This window comes from Rhincodon typus, chromosome 42 (genome assembly GCF_021869965.1).
Source record: "Rhincodon typus isolate 14 chromosome 42, sRhiTyp1.1, whole genome shotgun sequence".
Lineage (NCBI taxonomy): Eukaryota > Metazoa > Chordata > Chondrichthyes > Orectolobiformes > Rhincodontidae > Rhincodon > Rhincodon typus.
In genome coordinates this window covers 9,380,740-9,396,881 of record NC_063373.1, presented here as the reverse complement: position 1 = coordinate 9,396,881, position 16,142 = coordinate 9,380,740, and the positions used below count along the sequence as shown (strand labels likewise).

Here is a 16,142-nt window from a genome sequence, read left to right as displayed (position 1 = left end):
GGCCTAGACCCTTTTTTCTGATGAAGGGTCTAGGCCCGAAACGTCAGCCTTTCTGCTCCTATGATGCTGCTTGGCCTGCTGTGTTCATCCAGCTCTGCATCTCGTTGTCTCGGATTCTCCAGCATCTGCAGTTCCTACTATGTCTAACACCTGGAATCGGCAGGTTGCATTATGAGGAAAGGTTGGACAGAAAGGGCTTCTAGTCACTGGAACTTAATAGAACAAAGTGTGACTTGATTTTTCCTTATTCACTCGTGGGACAAGGGCATCACTGGCTGGCCAATATTTATTGTCTGTCCCCAGCTGCCTTTGAGAAGGTGGAGGTGAACCTCTGCAAATCACATGCTGTAGAGTAGCCCATATAGCCTGCAGGAGGGAATCCCGGGATTTTGACCCAGTGACAGTGAAGGAATGGCAATATATTTCCAAGTCAGGACGGTGAGGAATTGCAGGTGGTGCTGTTCCAAGGTATCTACAGCACCTGTCCTTCTAGGTGGAAGTGGTCGTGGCTTTGGAAAGTGCTGTGTAAAGATGTATGGTGAATTTCTGCAGTGCATCTTATAGATAGTATACACTGCTGCTACTCAGCATCAGTGGTGGAGGGAATAGACGTGGTGCCAATCAAGCAGCAGCTGCTTTGTACTGGATGGTGACAAGCTTCACAAGTGTTGTTGGAGTTGCACCCATCCGGACAAGTGGGCCGTACTCTATAATACTCCTGACTTGTGCCTTCTAGATAGTGGACAGGTAGGGGAAGTCACGAGGTGAGCTACTTGCCGCCAAAATCTTTCGTGTTGCAATCAAGCGCAATCTGCAAACTTATGGCCTTGCGTATCCCACACTCAACCATTACCTTCAAGCCAAGGTGTTGACCCTGGATAAATGAAAAGTGCAGGAGGGTAAGCCAGGAGCAGCACTAGGCATAACTGAAAATGAAGTGTCAACCTGGTAAAGCGATCAAACAGGACTACTTGCATACCAAACAGCATAAGCAGCAAGTGATGGAACTAAGTGACCAACAACCAACGAATCATATCTAAGCTCTGCAGTCCTGCCACATCCAGTCGTGAATAATATCCCCATCCTCAATGACAGAAGAGCCCAGCACTTCAATGCTAAAGATAAGGCTGAAGCATTCTTAGCAGTTTTCAGCCAGAAGTGCTGAATGGATGATCCATCTCAGCCTCCTCCAGCGGTCCCCAGCATCACCGATACCAGCCTCCAGCCAACTCAATTCAATTCACTCCAGGTGAATCAAGAAATAGTTGGAGGCACTGGGTAGTGCAAAGGTTATGGATCCTAACAACATTCCAGCAATAGTACTGAAGACTTGTGCTCCAAAACTTGCCACTGCCCTAGCCAGGCTCTTCCAGTACATTTGCAATGCCGGCGTCTACGCGACAATGTGGAAAGTTGCCCAGCTAAGCAGGACAAATCCAAGCCGGCCAATTACCACCCTATCAGTCTACTGTCGATCATCAGTAAAGTGATGGAAGGTGTCATCAACAGTGCTATCAAGTAGGACCTACTCAGTGACGCCCAGATTGGGTTCCACCAGGGTCACTCAGCTCCTGACGTCATGACAGCCTTGGTTTAAACATGGACAAAAGAGCTGAATTCCAGAGGTGAGGTGAGAATGACAGCCCTTAACATCAAGATTGCACTTGACCAAGTGTGGCATCAAGGTGTCCCAGCAAACCTGGAATCAATGGGTATTGGAGTCAAACTCTCCACTGGTTGAAGTCATACCTGGCACATAGGAAGATGGTTGTGGTTTGTGGACATCAGTCATCTTTGTTCCAGGACACATCTGCAGAATTTCCTCGGGTATTGTCCTAGGCCCAACTATCTTCAGCTGCTTCGTGAAATGACCTTCTCTCCATCATAAGGTCAGAGGTGGGGATGTTCACTGATGATTACACAATATTGAGCACCAGTCAAGGCTCTCCAGATACTGAGGCAGTCTATGTTCAAAAGCAAGAGATTTGGACAATATCCAAGCTTGGGGCAGATGTTGACTTTCATGGAAGAACCTACAATTTGGAGTCACTGATTAAAAATCAGGAATCGCTGGTTTAAAATAAAATTTCTCTCTCAGGGGTTGTGAGACATTGAATATTTTTTAAGGCAGAGGTAGATAGATTTTTAAGCCAAGGGAGTGAAAGGTTATTGGGTGTCAGTGGGAATGTGGATTAGACATGATGTGATTGAATAAGGCACGGGGGCTGAATGGCATTCTCCTACTGCCAACATGTATTACCAAAACCTCGATTCAAAATCATCCTGCACCGAAATGGGGCAATGAACAGCTACCTCACTGCAATGCTTCACCCTCACCGCTGACAATCTGCCTGCTGGATGGAACTAACTTATGGAGTCTGCCGGAAATTACACAATCTCCACCGCCTTCAAGCCAAAACCAAAGTCACCCCAAGTACGCAGACGATGCTTGTGTATGTCAATCTCTAGACCCTTGTCAGCACCTTTATCGAGGCATAGGAGAGCACGGGTCTCACCCTGAACAGCTGTAAGAGAGAGATCCTCACTTGACCTGGCCTGGCATTGTGCAGCAAACCTCCGGTCATCAAGGTCTACAAGGAGGCCTTAGAGAACATTGACCACTTCCAATATCTCGGAAGTGTCCTGTTGGCCAAAGCAATTACTGAAGAAGAGATCCAGCATCGCGTCCAGCGTGCTAGCGCAGCCCTCGGCCGCCTGTAGGAAAGGGCGTTCGAGAACAACAACATCAGATCTGATACTGAGATCATGGTTTGCAGAGCTGTGGTGGTTCCTGCCCTCCTATGTGGCTCTGAGACATGGCCTGTCTAGAGCAGACACCTCAAGGCACTGGAACAGTACCACCAATGCTGCCTGCACAAGATCGTGCAAATTCGCTGGCAAGAAAAACGCACTAACACCAGCGTCCTTGACCAGGCCAACATCCCCAGCATCGAGGCACTGACCCCCCACCTTGATCGGCTACAATGGGCTGGGCACGTTGTCCACATGACTGACACAAGACTCCCCAAGGAGGTGCTCTACTCCCAGCTCCGAAACGGCAGACGAGCCCGAGGTGGACAGAGGAAGCGCTTCAGAGATAACCTCAAGGCCTCAGTGGTGAAGTGCACCATTCCCACAGACACCTGGGAGTCACTGGTCCAAGACCGCCCAAAGTGAAGGAGCAGCGTCCAGGAAAGCCTCGAGCACCTCGAGACTTGACATTGGGAAAAAGAGGAAGCCAGGCAAAAACAGCGAAAGGAGCGCGCTGCCACGCCAATGCTCCCGCCCCAAGTGTAACAGAGCCTGCAGTAGCCGCATTGGGTCTGTACAGTCACCTACAGACTCACCCCCAGAGTTGAAGAGAGTCATCCTCGTCTACGAAGGACCGCCAATGATCTTCGAGGCACAGATTGGTTTGTTTTGGCATCCATGACTGGTCTACAACGACTTGGAGCCAGCAGGCTCTCACTGGGCACTGGCTTGACAACATGGGAGTCTCCCAAACTCGGGCACACAGCAGAGACAATTAAGGGAAGGGAAGAGCAGCTTTGTAGTGACTTCGCATGCTCAGGACCAGCCTCTAAACCAGGAGGTCAGAGATAATTGCTGACAAGATTGCAAAATTCAACACCAGTCATGACTCCTCAGATAATGAAGCAGTTCACATTAATATGTATCATGACCTGAACAATATCCAAGCTTGACCCAAGGATGATTGCAGCACCAAAGAGGGTCTCTTCCTGTCTCACACTGGTCTGCTTTCTCTCTTTCTTTCTTCCTCTCTCTATCCTCTGTCAGTCTAATACTTCTCTGTCTTTCTGTCTTGTTTCAGTTTCTTTGCGTTTCTCTCTCTCCCTGTCCTATAGAAACAGAAAATAAAAACCGGCGTTGGTCATTCAGTCCTTCATTATGATCTTAGCTGATCATCCAATTTAATGGCCTGTTTTTGCTTTTCACCCATATGAGTCATAAAGCTGTACAGCATAGAAACTGGCCCTTTGGTCCAACTCATCCATGCCAACCAGATATCCTAAATTAATCTAGTCCCATTTGCCAGCATTTAGCACATATCCCTCTACACCCTTCCTATTCATATACCCACGCAGATGCCTGTTAAATGTTGTAATTTTACAAGCCTCCACCACTTCGTCTGGCAGCTGATTCCATACACGCACCACCCTCTATGTGGAAAGGTTGCCCCTTAGGTCCCTTTTAAATCTTTCCTCTCTCAACTAAAACATATGTCCTCTAGTTTTGGATACCCCCATCTTGGCTATTCACCCTATCCATGCCCCTCATGATTTTGTAAACCTCTATAAGGTCACCCCTCAGCCTCCGAAGCTCCAGGGAAAATAGCCCCAGCCTATTCAGCCTCTCCCGATAGCTCAAACCCTCCAACCCTGGCAACATCCTTGTAAATCTTTTCTGAACCCCTTCAAGTTTCACAACATCCTTCGTATAGCAGGGAGACTAGAACTGAACACAGTATTCCCAAAGTGCTTTGATTCCTTTAGCCCGAAGCGCTATATCCAACTCCATCTTGAAATCATATAATGTTTTGGCCTTGACTGCTTTCTATGGTAGCAAATTCCACAGGATCACCACTCTGAGTGAAGAAATTGCTCCTCAACTCAGTTCTAAATTATTTACCCCGAATCCTTGGATTGTAAGCCCTGGTTCTGGACTCCCATGCCATCAGGAACATCCTTCCTACATCTATACCCTGTCCAGTCCTGTTAGAATTTTATAGGTTTCTACATGATCCTGCTGATTCTTTGCAATCTAGCAAATATAATCCTAACCAATTCAATGCATCGAAAAAGATTCTGACCATCAACTCTATCTATGCATCTCATAATTTTACAGGCATCTATCAAGTTTCCCCTCAGCTCATACCCTCTATTTCAGGCAACATCCTTTTTCTGCACCCTCTCCAAAGCCTCCACATCCTTCCTGTAATGTGGCGACCAGAACTGAATGCAATACTCTAAATGTGGCCGACCCAAGGCCTTACAAAGTTGCAACGTGACATCCAAACTTCTGTGCTGAATTCCCCGACCGGTAAAGGGCAAACATGTGGCACGGTAGCTCAATGGCTAGCACCGCTGCCTCACAGAGCCAGGGAACTGGGTTCAATCCCACCTTTGGGCGACTGTCTGTGTGGAGTTTGCACATCCTCCCCGTGTCTGCGTGGGTTTCATCCGGGTGCTCTGGTTTCCAGGCATGGTCCAAAGATGTGCAGGGTATGTGAACTGGCCATGCTAAATTGCCCAATGTGTCCAGGGATGTTTAGGTTAGGTGGGTTAGACATGGGAAATGTAGGGGTAGGGGGATGGGTTTGGGGGGAATGCTCTTCGGAGGGGCGGTGTGGACGTGTTGGGCCAAATGGCCTGTTCCCACACTGTAGGGATTCTATGAACTTCCGTGCCAAATGCTTCTTTATCACCCTATCCATTTGCGCCGCCACTTTCAGGGAGCCATGGACTTGCACCCTGAGATCCTTCTATACTTCAATGCTGTTCAGAGTCCTGCCATTAACTGTAACTTTTCGTCAACATTTGATCTCCCAAAGTGCAGCACCTCACACTTAAACTCCACCTGCCATTTCCCCACCCATATCTGCAACTGATCTTTATCCCTCTGTATCCTTTGGCAACAGTCTACACTGTCCACAACTCCACTGATCTTTGAATTGTATCCAAACTTACTAACCCACCCATTTACATTTTCATCTAAGTCATTTATGTATCAAATAGCAGAGATCCCAATATAAATCCCTGCGGAACACCACTAGTCACGGACCTTCAGCCTGAAACACACCCTCGGTCTTCTGTGCGCAATCCAATTCCAAATCCACACGGCAAAGTCACCATGGATCTCATGCATCTTAATCTTCTGGAAGAGCCTACCATGAGGGACCTTGTTGAAAGCCTTATTAAAATCCATGTAAACAACATACACTGCTCTAGCCTCATAGACCATCTTCGGCACCTCCTTGAAAAATTCAATCAAGTTACTAGGACATGACCTGACCTGCACAAAGCCATGCTGACTGTCCCTAATTACTCCATGCTTTTCCAAATGCACATAAATCCTATCCCTAAGAATTCTCTCCTACAGCTTCCCAACCACCAAGGTGAAACTGGTCTGTAGTTTCCTGGATTATCCCTATTTCTCTCTTGAGCACAGGAACAACTTTAGCTACTTGCCAGCCCTCCGGAACCTCTCCAGTGGCTAGCAAGGATACAAAGATCTTGGTCAAGGCCCCAGCAATCTCCTCTCTTGCCTCTCTCAATAACCTGGGTTAGATACCATCAGGCCATGGGGACGTATCCACCTTAATGCTCTTCAAGAGTTCCAACACCAATGCTTTAAGTCCAAATCATTAAGCTACACTACAAACAGCAACAGTCCCAGCACTGAGCGCTGTGAAACCACACTAGAAACAGACTTCCAGTCATAGAAACATCTCTCCTCCATCACCCTCCGTATCCTGCTTCTCAACCAATTTTGGATCCAAAATGCCACTTTGACTTGGATCCCAAGACTCATACAGATATGCTCTAAACCACTTACTCCTCACTTTAAATTTATATCCTCTGGTCTTAGACATGGCTGTTATGGGGAAAAGATTCTCACGATCTATCCTATCTATGTCTCTCCTAATATTATATATCTCCATCAGATCTTACCACCTTACACCCACAAACACCCCAACAGCCTCCTTTGCATGAAGGAAAACAAATTCAGCCTATTTATTCTCTCCTCATAGCTAAGATTTTCCATCCCATGCAACATCCCTAGCGAATATGCTCTCTTCCCTCTCCACTGCAATCACATCCTTCCAACAGTGTGATTATGGGACTACACACAGTATTCAGGGTGGCACGGTGGCTCAGTGGTTAACACTGCTGCCTCACAGCACCAGGGACCCAGGTTTGATTCCAGCCTCGGGCAACTGCCTGTGTGGAGTTTGCACATTCTCCCCGTGTCTGTGTGGGTTTCCTCCGGGTGCTCCGGTTTCCTCCCACAGTCCAAAGATGTGCAGGCTAGGTGAATTCGCCATGCTAAATTGCCCATAGGGATGTGTATATTAGGTGGGTTATAGGGGGATGGGTCTAGGTGGGATGCTCTGAGGTTCGGTGTGGACTTATTGGGCCGAAGGGCCTGTTTCCACACTGTAGGGATTCTATGATTCTGTTTGTGGCCTAACTATTGTGTTATAAAGTTGTAACAAGACTTCCTCTTTTTTCATTCATTTGTGCAATGAGGATGTCGCTGGCTAGACCAGTATTTAATGCCAATCCCTAATTGCTCAGAGGGCAGTTAAGAGTCAACCATATTGCTGTGGGTCTGGAGTCACATATAGGACAGACCAGATAGGGATGGCCAATTCCTTTGCTGAAGGATATTAGTGAACTAGATGGGTTTTTCTGACAATCAACAATGGATTTATGGTCATCATTAGTCCAGTTTTATTTTTAATTGAATTCAAATTCCACCAACTACTGTGGAGGGATTCAAACCTGGGCCCCAGAACTGGTTCTCTGGTTTAACAGTCGAACGATAATACCACTAGGATGTTACTTCCCTCTTGCTCCTATATTCTACACCTTGACTAATGAAGACAAGGATCCTGTATGCCTTCTTCACCACCCTGTCTACTTGTACTGACACCTGCAGGGATCTATGGACTTGTATACCAAAGGCACTTTGCTCCTCAGTACACCCTAGAAGAGATCTACTATACATTGTGTCTGTCCTTCCTTTACTAGATCTCCCAAAATGCATAGCCTTGCACTAATCAGGATTAAATTCCATCTGCTATTGCTTTACCCAATTTTCCAATTGATCAATATCACACTGTAGCCTGAGAGCATCCTCCTCCTTGAGATCAAGAAAGGAGTGACATTGAGTCTCGTGAAGAGCATTAAGGTAGATAAGTCCCCAGGGCCCAATAGTATCTATGCCAGCTTACTGAGAGAGGAAAGACAGGAGTTTGCTGGGGCCTAGACCAAGATCTTTGTATTCTCGCTAGCCACTGGAGAGGTCCTGGAGGACTGGCAAATAGCTAATGCTGTTCCTCTTTTCAAGAAGGGTAAAAGGGATAATCCAGAAAACTACAGACTGGTGAGTCTCACTTTGGTGGTTGGGAGACTATTTGGAGACAATTCTTAAGGTTAGGATTTACACACATTTGGAAAAGCATGGAGTAATTAGGGACAATCAGCTTTGTGTGGGGTAGGTCATGGCTTACTAAGTTGATTAAAGTTTTTGAGCAGGCGATAAAGGTGATCAATGAAGGTAGAGCAGTGGACGTTGTCTTATATGGATTTTAATAAGGCTTTCAACAAGGTCCCACATGGTAGGTTCATCCAGAAGATTAAGGTGCATGGCAACCACAGTGACATCACCACGTGGATTCAGACTTGGCTTGCACATTGAAGGCAGCGGGTATTGGTGGAAAGGTGTTTTTCTGGCTGGAGGTCCATGATTAATGGTGTTGTGCAGGGGCCTGTACTGTCACCTCTGTTATTTGTGATATATACGCAAATGACTTGGACGAAAATGTAGAAGGGTGTATTAGCAAGTCTGCATATATTACAAAGATAAGTGGAGTTGTGGACAGTGTAGAAGGTTGTCAAAGCATACAGTGCGATTAGTTGCATACAGCAGTTGCAGACATGGGTGGAGAAATGACAGATGGAGTTTAATCTGGGTAAGTGTGGAGTGCTGCACTTTGGGAGATCAAATCTTAAGGGACTGTATAGAGTTAATGGCAGGATTCTGAACAGCACTGATGTAATCAGGGATCTTAGGGTTCAAGTCTATAGCTCCCTGAAAGTGGCCATTCAAGTGGATAGGGTGGTAAAGAGGACATATGGCCTGCTTGTCTTTATTCGTCTGGGAAATTGAGTTCAAGAGTCAGGATGTCATGTTGCAGCTTTATAAGACTTTGGTTAGGCCACACTTAGGGTACTGCATTCAATTCTGGTCACCACATTACAGGAAGGATGTGGAGGCTTTGGAGAGGGTGCAAAGAGGTTTACCAGGATATTGCCTGGATTAGAGGGTATGAGCTATCAGGAAAGGATAGAAAAGCTTGGTTTGTTTTTTCTGGAACGGCGGAGACTGAAGGGAGACTTGATAGAAGTCTATAAAATTATGAGATGCATAGATAGAGTTGGAATCTTTTTCCAAGTGTTGCAATGTCTAATACTTGGGGGCATGCATTTAAGGTGAGGGAGGAAAGTGCAAAGAAAATGTGAAGGGCAAGTTTATTTTACACAGAGAGTGGTAGGAGTCTGGAACACACTGCCAGGGATGGTGGTGAAGACAAATACAATAGGGCTTTTAAGGGACTTTTAGATAACCACACGAATATGCAAGGATTGGAAGGATACGGACCAAGGGCAGGCAGAAGGGATTAGTTTAATTTGACGTCATGTTCGGCATAACATTGTGGGCCGAAGGGCCTGTTCCTGTGCAGTACTGTTCTTTGTTCCTCACTGTCAACAATACCATCAACTTTTGTGTCATCTGCAAACTTACACATTATACTTTCTACATCCACATCCAAGTCATTAATGTAATTTTGGAGTTTGGTTGCTGATGCTTCAGCATGAAGATTTGAAAGTTCCTTGCCTAACCCTCCTTTACCAGCTATTGGAATTCAGAAAACAGAAATTAAATTATAAGAGTAATTGAAACTTCAGAGTGAACTGAAAAAGTGGTCCTGATTGACATTTTGAGAAAAATCAACCGAGAAAAATGCATACATATCTGCAGAACCACGCGTCATGAAACTTCTTAAGTAATCTGGCCAGTTTTGCTACTTTCATTTTTTAAATTTATCCCTTAAGTGTGCTTATTTGTCTGTCTATGTTCTGTGCGAATGAGGCTGAAAACAAAGGTTATTGAGTTTAAATTCTGACATCAACTTTGTTGTTTAATTTTGTTCTGCTAATGTAACTGTATTGTTAATGAATTGTTGACTTTTATTTAAGCTGCAAACCTGGTGTCTAGAATTGATTATTCAAAAAATCTGGGTTTGATTTTTCAAAAAGTCTGTTTAGGAATCACCAAGGTCAATTTTGAGGGTCTTTGAAGGTTTTAATTTTACTCTGCTCTGAATACAAAGGTAGGGAGGCTGATTTGATTCAGTGTCTGTCTTCGTATCGTAACATTGTTTGTGACTGCAGGCTGGTGTGAAGGAATCAGTGCTATGTCCCCTATTATTTATGATATATATAAACAGTCTTCTACCACCACCCTCTGCCTCCTGCCAATAAGCTAATTTTGTACCCAACTTGTCAATTTACCCTGGATCCTATGTGCTTTTACTTCCTTATCAGTCTCCCATGTGGGACCTTGCCAAAGGTTTTGCTGAAATCCAGAAAAACTATATCAACTGCATTAAGGAGCCCAGCACTGATGCCTGTCTGCCAAGAGACACCTTGTGAAAGCCTCAAAAAAATCCTGTAATCACATCAAACGCATTACCTTTATATACTCTCCTCAAAAGATTCAATCAAATTTGTCAAACGTAACAAATCCACGCTGACTAGCCCTGATTAATCTGATTTTTCCAAGTGCAGATAATATTTGTTAATAACCCGCTCACCACACAGGTTCAACAAACTGGCCTGTACTTTCCTGGCCTATCCAGTCCTCCCTTTTTTAACAATGGGATAATATTGGCAGCCCTCCAGTTCTGTGACACCTCACCTGTGTACAGAGAGGATTTGAAAATTACTGCCAAGGTCCCCAATATCTCTTGCTTCCCTTAACAACTTGTGATACATCGTAACCAGGCCTGCAGGTTTATCCACTTTTGAGGCAGTTAAACGATTAGGACCTTCAATCTCTCTATGTTAATTCTCTCTTAACATTTCGAAGTCGTCCAGCCTGATGGCTATACCTGTGTCATCTTTTTCTATTGTGAAAACTGAAATAAAGTCTTCACTGAAGACCATTTTTTTTCCCAGTCCACACAAACACATTACTTCTTTGGTCCCTAATGAGCCCTACTCTTTCCAAAGGTAATCTATTGTTCATTACAAGTGAATACAGTGTAGATCTGGAGGAACACAGCAGGTGAGGCAGCATCAGAGGAGCAGGAAAGTCAACATTTTGGATTTACACCCTTCATCAGGGTGGGAAGTGGGAAATAAATAGAGGCTGGGGGGTTGGGGCTGGGGTAAGGTAGGTGAGATGGTGAGATGGTGAGGTTGGCAGGCCATTTTACAAACAGACAGTACACTGGGCCATCAAAGGGTGGGGTTCACCGTGCACTCCGAATGACCTGGATTAACAACCACACAGATCAACTGGTATGCCTGGCCATTTCGTATTAATAAGCGACCAGCAAAACAAACAACGAATATGCGAGATTACAGACCATCCCAGAGAACAGAATGTCCCAGATTATAGACCATCCCATATTATAAATGCCTGGGATCACCACCTGGACCTGTATCAATAACTGCCCGGGTTTAACAATTCAGGTAATAACATCCTCCAAAATCACTGACTGTGTCCTTTGATAATTATTGCCTGGGATTGCCGACCTTCCCATACTTATGACTGCCCAGGATTACCAAATGCCTGGAATTAATAGCTGCTGGGATTATCTGGCACCTTGTATTAATAACGTGGGATTACCAACCATTGCATGTTAATGGCTGTCTGAGATTACTTACTGTCTTATATTAATAACCATCTGGGATTTCTGACTTTCCAGCATTAATCACTTTCCAGGATGACGGATCTTCCTAGATTGATAATTGTCCAGGATTAATGACTGTCCCATTCTAATAACTATCTGGGATGACTAACTGTCCTATATTACCGACTGTCTCTTATTAATAACCATTTGGGATTACTGACCAACCTGTATTAATGTCTGTTGGGATTACCAACTATCCCGTACAGATGGCCATCTAGGATTAGTGACGTTTTTGTATTATTGGCCATCCAGGATAAACTAAAACACCATATTACTAACTGCCCGATATTACTGTCTGTGCCCTCTTAACGTGAGTTAACGAATGTCTGGGATGACTAACTGTCTGGGATTATCAACGCCCCACATTCATGATCATCAGGGATTACAACCCTTCCCATATTATTAACTATCCACGATTACCAAATTTTAATAATCATCGAGAATTATCAATTGGCCCATATTAATAACCATCCAGGAGTACTGCTCATCCTGTACTAAGGACTGCCAGGGATTACTGCCTGTCTGCGATGAATAACCATCATGATTATCACCCACTCCATATTAATAACCATCCAATATTGCCAACCATACAATATTAATGACTGTCTGGGATTATCGAATATCTCGTACTAATAACCGTCTAGGATTATCAACCATCAAGTATTAATAATTTTCTAGAATTACCGACTGTCCCGTATTAATAATCATCCAGGATTACCAACTATTCCTTATTGATAAGTGTCAGGAATTGTTAACCGTCCCTGATTGATAACCGTCCATGGTTACTGACCATTCCCTATCAACGAATGTCTAGGATTACCGACCATCGTGTTTAAATAGCCGGCAGCGAGTTGCGATGGTGATGTGGTTAACTGAAAAAAAAGCTCTCACCAAAAGTGAGGAGTTGAATTGCGTTTAAATAATTATGTCCCGGTGTATAGCATGCATTGCCTGGCATCACCCTGGGACTGAATTCCCTTAGTGACACAATGCACAATGGCCTGGTCTGAGGACTAACACTGACAGTTAATATTTCTGGTTGCATCTTCATGTCAACAGTGATCTGACCAATCAGTATGCTGTTCTCCTGCTGTATAAACTTGTCGCCCCAGCTTCCAACTCTCAAGTTTCTTACTGTCTACTCTTGATGAGTGCAAGACAAGAAATCTTCACTCCTTTCCTCCTTTGAGCAATGTTCTAGTTGCATGTTATCAAGCAATGCTTCAAGAAACTGGCAGTGCTGCAGACGGTCCAGTTTTACCACTGCCTGGCATTGTTAGACTTTCAGTACTACTTAGCCAAACGGATTACCGATCACTTGACATTTTTGGCCATTTGAAAGCGTGAAGTATCAGCCATGGAATAAATATCCAGGATTGATGACAGTCCAAAACAACTGCTGTCATGCCCAGCTTGATAACTATCGGATATGACCATCAATGACTCAAATTTACCTCCACCACCATCAGTCCTCATCGATTACTAACTTCCACCCCCAACATTGCCCCCTGCTATATGACCTGCATCTGACTGGTCACTGGGACAATAGGGGAGAAGGGAATTATGAATACAGAGCCACGATGTACATATGATTGGTTAATGGAACAATGTGGGTGGGGGGGGAGGTGAGCATTGTGAAGGCAGAACGTTGTCTATGATTGGTCATTGTGACAGAGGGGGTGGCATTGTGAGGTCAGAGGCAGGTCCTATCTATGATGGACCACTGGGACAACGGGCGCATTGTGACGTCAGGGCCAGACCGCGTTTACAATCGGTCACTGGGAGAATGGATGAGCATTGTCAGGTCAGAGCCAAGTCGGCTCGGCCCCTTCTTCCTGCAGTAAGATGGCGGCCGCGCATGCTCCGACCAGACCCCCGCTGCTCCAAAATGGCGACTTCGAGGCCGGGAGTTTTCACCCCACCTTCCCCTCAGCTTCCAACCCGATCGCCCCTCCGCCATTTACAGCTCCGGCCGAGGGTAGGGTGCAACCCCCTCCTCCGCTGCCCACGCCCCTCCCCCAAAGTCCCCGTCGAGCCGCCAACCAGTCAGGCGGCGTCGCTAGCCTCCAGTTACCTGACGCGGCGGCACTGGGAGGAGGGAGCAGAGCACCAGCCCTTGCCCTCGCCCCGGCCCTAGCTCCGGCCATCGCCGCCATCCTCCTCCTCCTCGGGCAACGTCCAACAATGGGCCTCACCCCGCGCCTGCGCACTGCCTTCCCACCCGCCCGCTTCCCCCAACATCCGACGGCCTACGCCTGCGCGGCCACCCCTTCCCATCCCCTCCCCTCGCGGGTGACTGTTATGGCAACGGAGTCAGGTCCTCCCCTACCCTCCGACTGTGCGGGCGGCCCGAGGGGGCGTGACGTGAGGGAAAGGGCGTGGCCTAGTGGGCAATAGACGTAAAGGGTCGTTCTACCCTGGAAGGGCGGGACAGAGTGACCCGGGCTCCAGCGCGCGGGTGGCATCGTGAAAACATTCATTGCCCCTGGCGTCGGAGCAATAGGTTCAAATCCCGCAGTGAACCAATACACGAAGTACGGTGAAGGAGTAAATCCGCAGAGGATTCAGGAACCAAATACAGGGAGATGTGTGGATAGGGAGACAAAGCCAAGTACATCCACGGCTTGAGGGACGGTGTTAAATGCATGAGGGGCGTGTGTATTCGTGCACTTCAGCCCCGCCTGCTCCCTTTCTGATCTCTGTGGACCTTGTGCCAGGAGGGGGCCCTCTTTCCTGGACATGAACAAGTCCAGGTAGCAAGCTGCAGGGCTTCAACTTTTCCTAAACAAGAACAGAAATTGCTAAGGAGGTGGGGTGGGGAGGAAACTTAGCAATTTCGGCAGCATCTGTGGAGAGAAAGCGGAGTCCTTCATTAGGATCCATTGCTGAATTTCTCCAGCAATTTCTGTTTTTGTTTCAGATTCACAGTATTTTTGTTGTGTGGGTGGGTGGTTTGCTTTGCTTTGCTTTTTTTTGGTTATTGTTCTTGATGTCTTCGTGGTTATGTCCACACTCTTGGAGAGAGGCATGTGGTGCCTACTGGTGCAATCAAGGTCATCAGAGAACAGTGGGCACTGTAGGGGCTGGGTAAGTTTCCATTAACCATTAGTTTGTATGTGGGTGGCACAGTGACTCAGGGTGAAGCTTGCATGTTCTCCCAGTGGGTTTGCTCCAGTTGCTCCCACAGTCCAAAGATGTGCAGGCTAGCTAGCTTAGGCATGGGAGATACAGGGTAACAGGGATGGAGGGCCAGGGCAGGGTGTGGTGCCATTGAGTCGAGTAAGATGCTCTTTGGAAGGCCAATGTCATTTAAAGGGCTAATTCTATGATAGGGGATTCTATGATACTTTTTGTCACATCATCCTATCAATCAGAGCCTGCTGAATTCAATGGGGTGGGTTTTAAAAGAGAGCGTGTGAACCCACATGGATGTATCCAGAGAGGGAAAAAGAGTGAGTACGGAGGATGGGGTTGTCTTGTGAAGAAAGGTTGGATAGGTTACAAACATTTCAGAGAGTTTATAGAATGATCATAGAATCCCTATAGTGTGGAAACAGGCTTTTGGCCCAACAAGTCCATACCAACCCTCCAAACATTCCACCTAATCTACACATCCCTGAACACTATGTGCACTTGAGCATGGCCAATCCACCTTTTTGGACTTTTAAAAAGGCTGAGGGACTTGAGGCTTGAGGCTTGAGGCTGTTTTCGTTAGAGAGAATAAGGTTAAGAAGTGACTTAATAGAGACATACAAGATATCAGAGGATTAGATAGGGTGGACAGTGGGAGCCTTTTTCCTTGGATGGTGATGGCTAGCACGAGGGGACATTGCTTCAAATTGAGGGGTGATAGATATAGGACAGATGTCAGAGGTAGGTTCTTTACGCAGAGAGTAGTAAGGGCATGGAATGCCCTGCCTGCAAATGTAGTAGACTCGCCAACTTTAAGGGCATTTAAATGGTCATTGGATAAACATATGGCTAATAATGGAATAGTTTAGGTTAGATGGGCTTCAGATTGTTGCACCGACCTGTGAAACCATCGAGGGCCAAAGGGCCTGTACTGCGCTGTAATGTTCTAGGAGAGGAAACCAGAGTACCCAGAGGATACCTACACAGACACAGGGAGAACATGCAAACTCCAGTCATCTGAGGGCAGAAGGGAACCCAGGTTCCTGTCATTGTAAGGCAGCAGTGCTAGTCACTGAGCTAGCGTACCTCCCAGTTGTAAACATTTGGTTGTGTTGTCCTGGAAGAGTGGTAGAAGCAGAGTACGTGCATAATTTTAAGCCTGATATGGACAAATTCTTCAGAGATAGTAGGAACTGCAGATGCTGGAGAATCTGAGACAACAAGGTGCAGAGCTGGATGAACAGAGCAGGCCAAGCAGCATCATAGGAGCAGGAAGGCTGAC

The 16,142-nt window shown here is 46.1% G+C and overlaps 1 protein-coding gene across 1 annotated transcript in view; it reads right to left on the bottom strand.

Moving 5' to 3' along the window:
• LOC109924471 (zinc finger protein 271-like) overlaps positions 1 to 13,929 on the bottom strand; it is a 92,704-nt gene extending 78,775 nt beyond the window's left edge. The window contains exon 1 of the mRNA XM_048619402.1: positions 13,803 to 13,929. Coding sequence (XP_048475359.1) covers positions 13,803 to 13,884 — 82 coding nt within the window. The 5' untranslated portion in view covers positions 13,885 to 13,929. The remainder of the gene's footprint in view (positions 1 to 13,802) is intronic.
• Between the last annotated feature and the right edge of the window lie 2,213 nt (positions 13,930 to 16,142).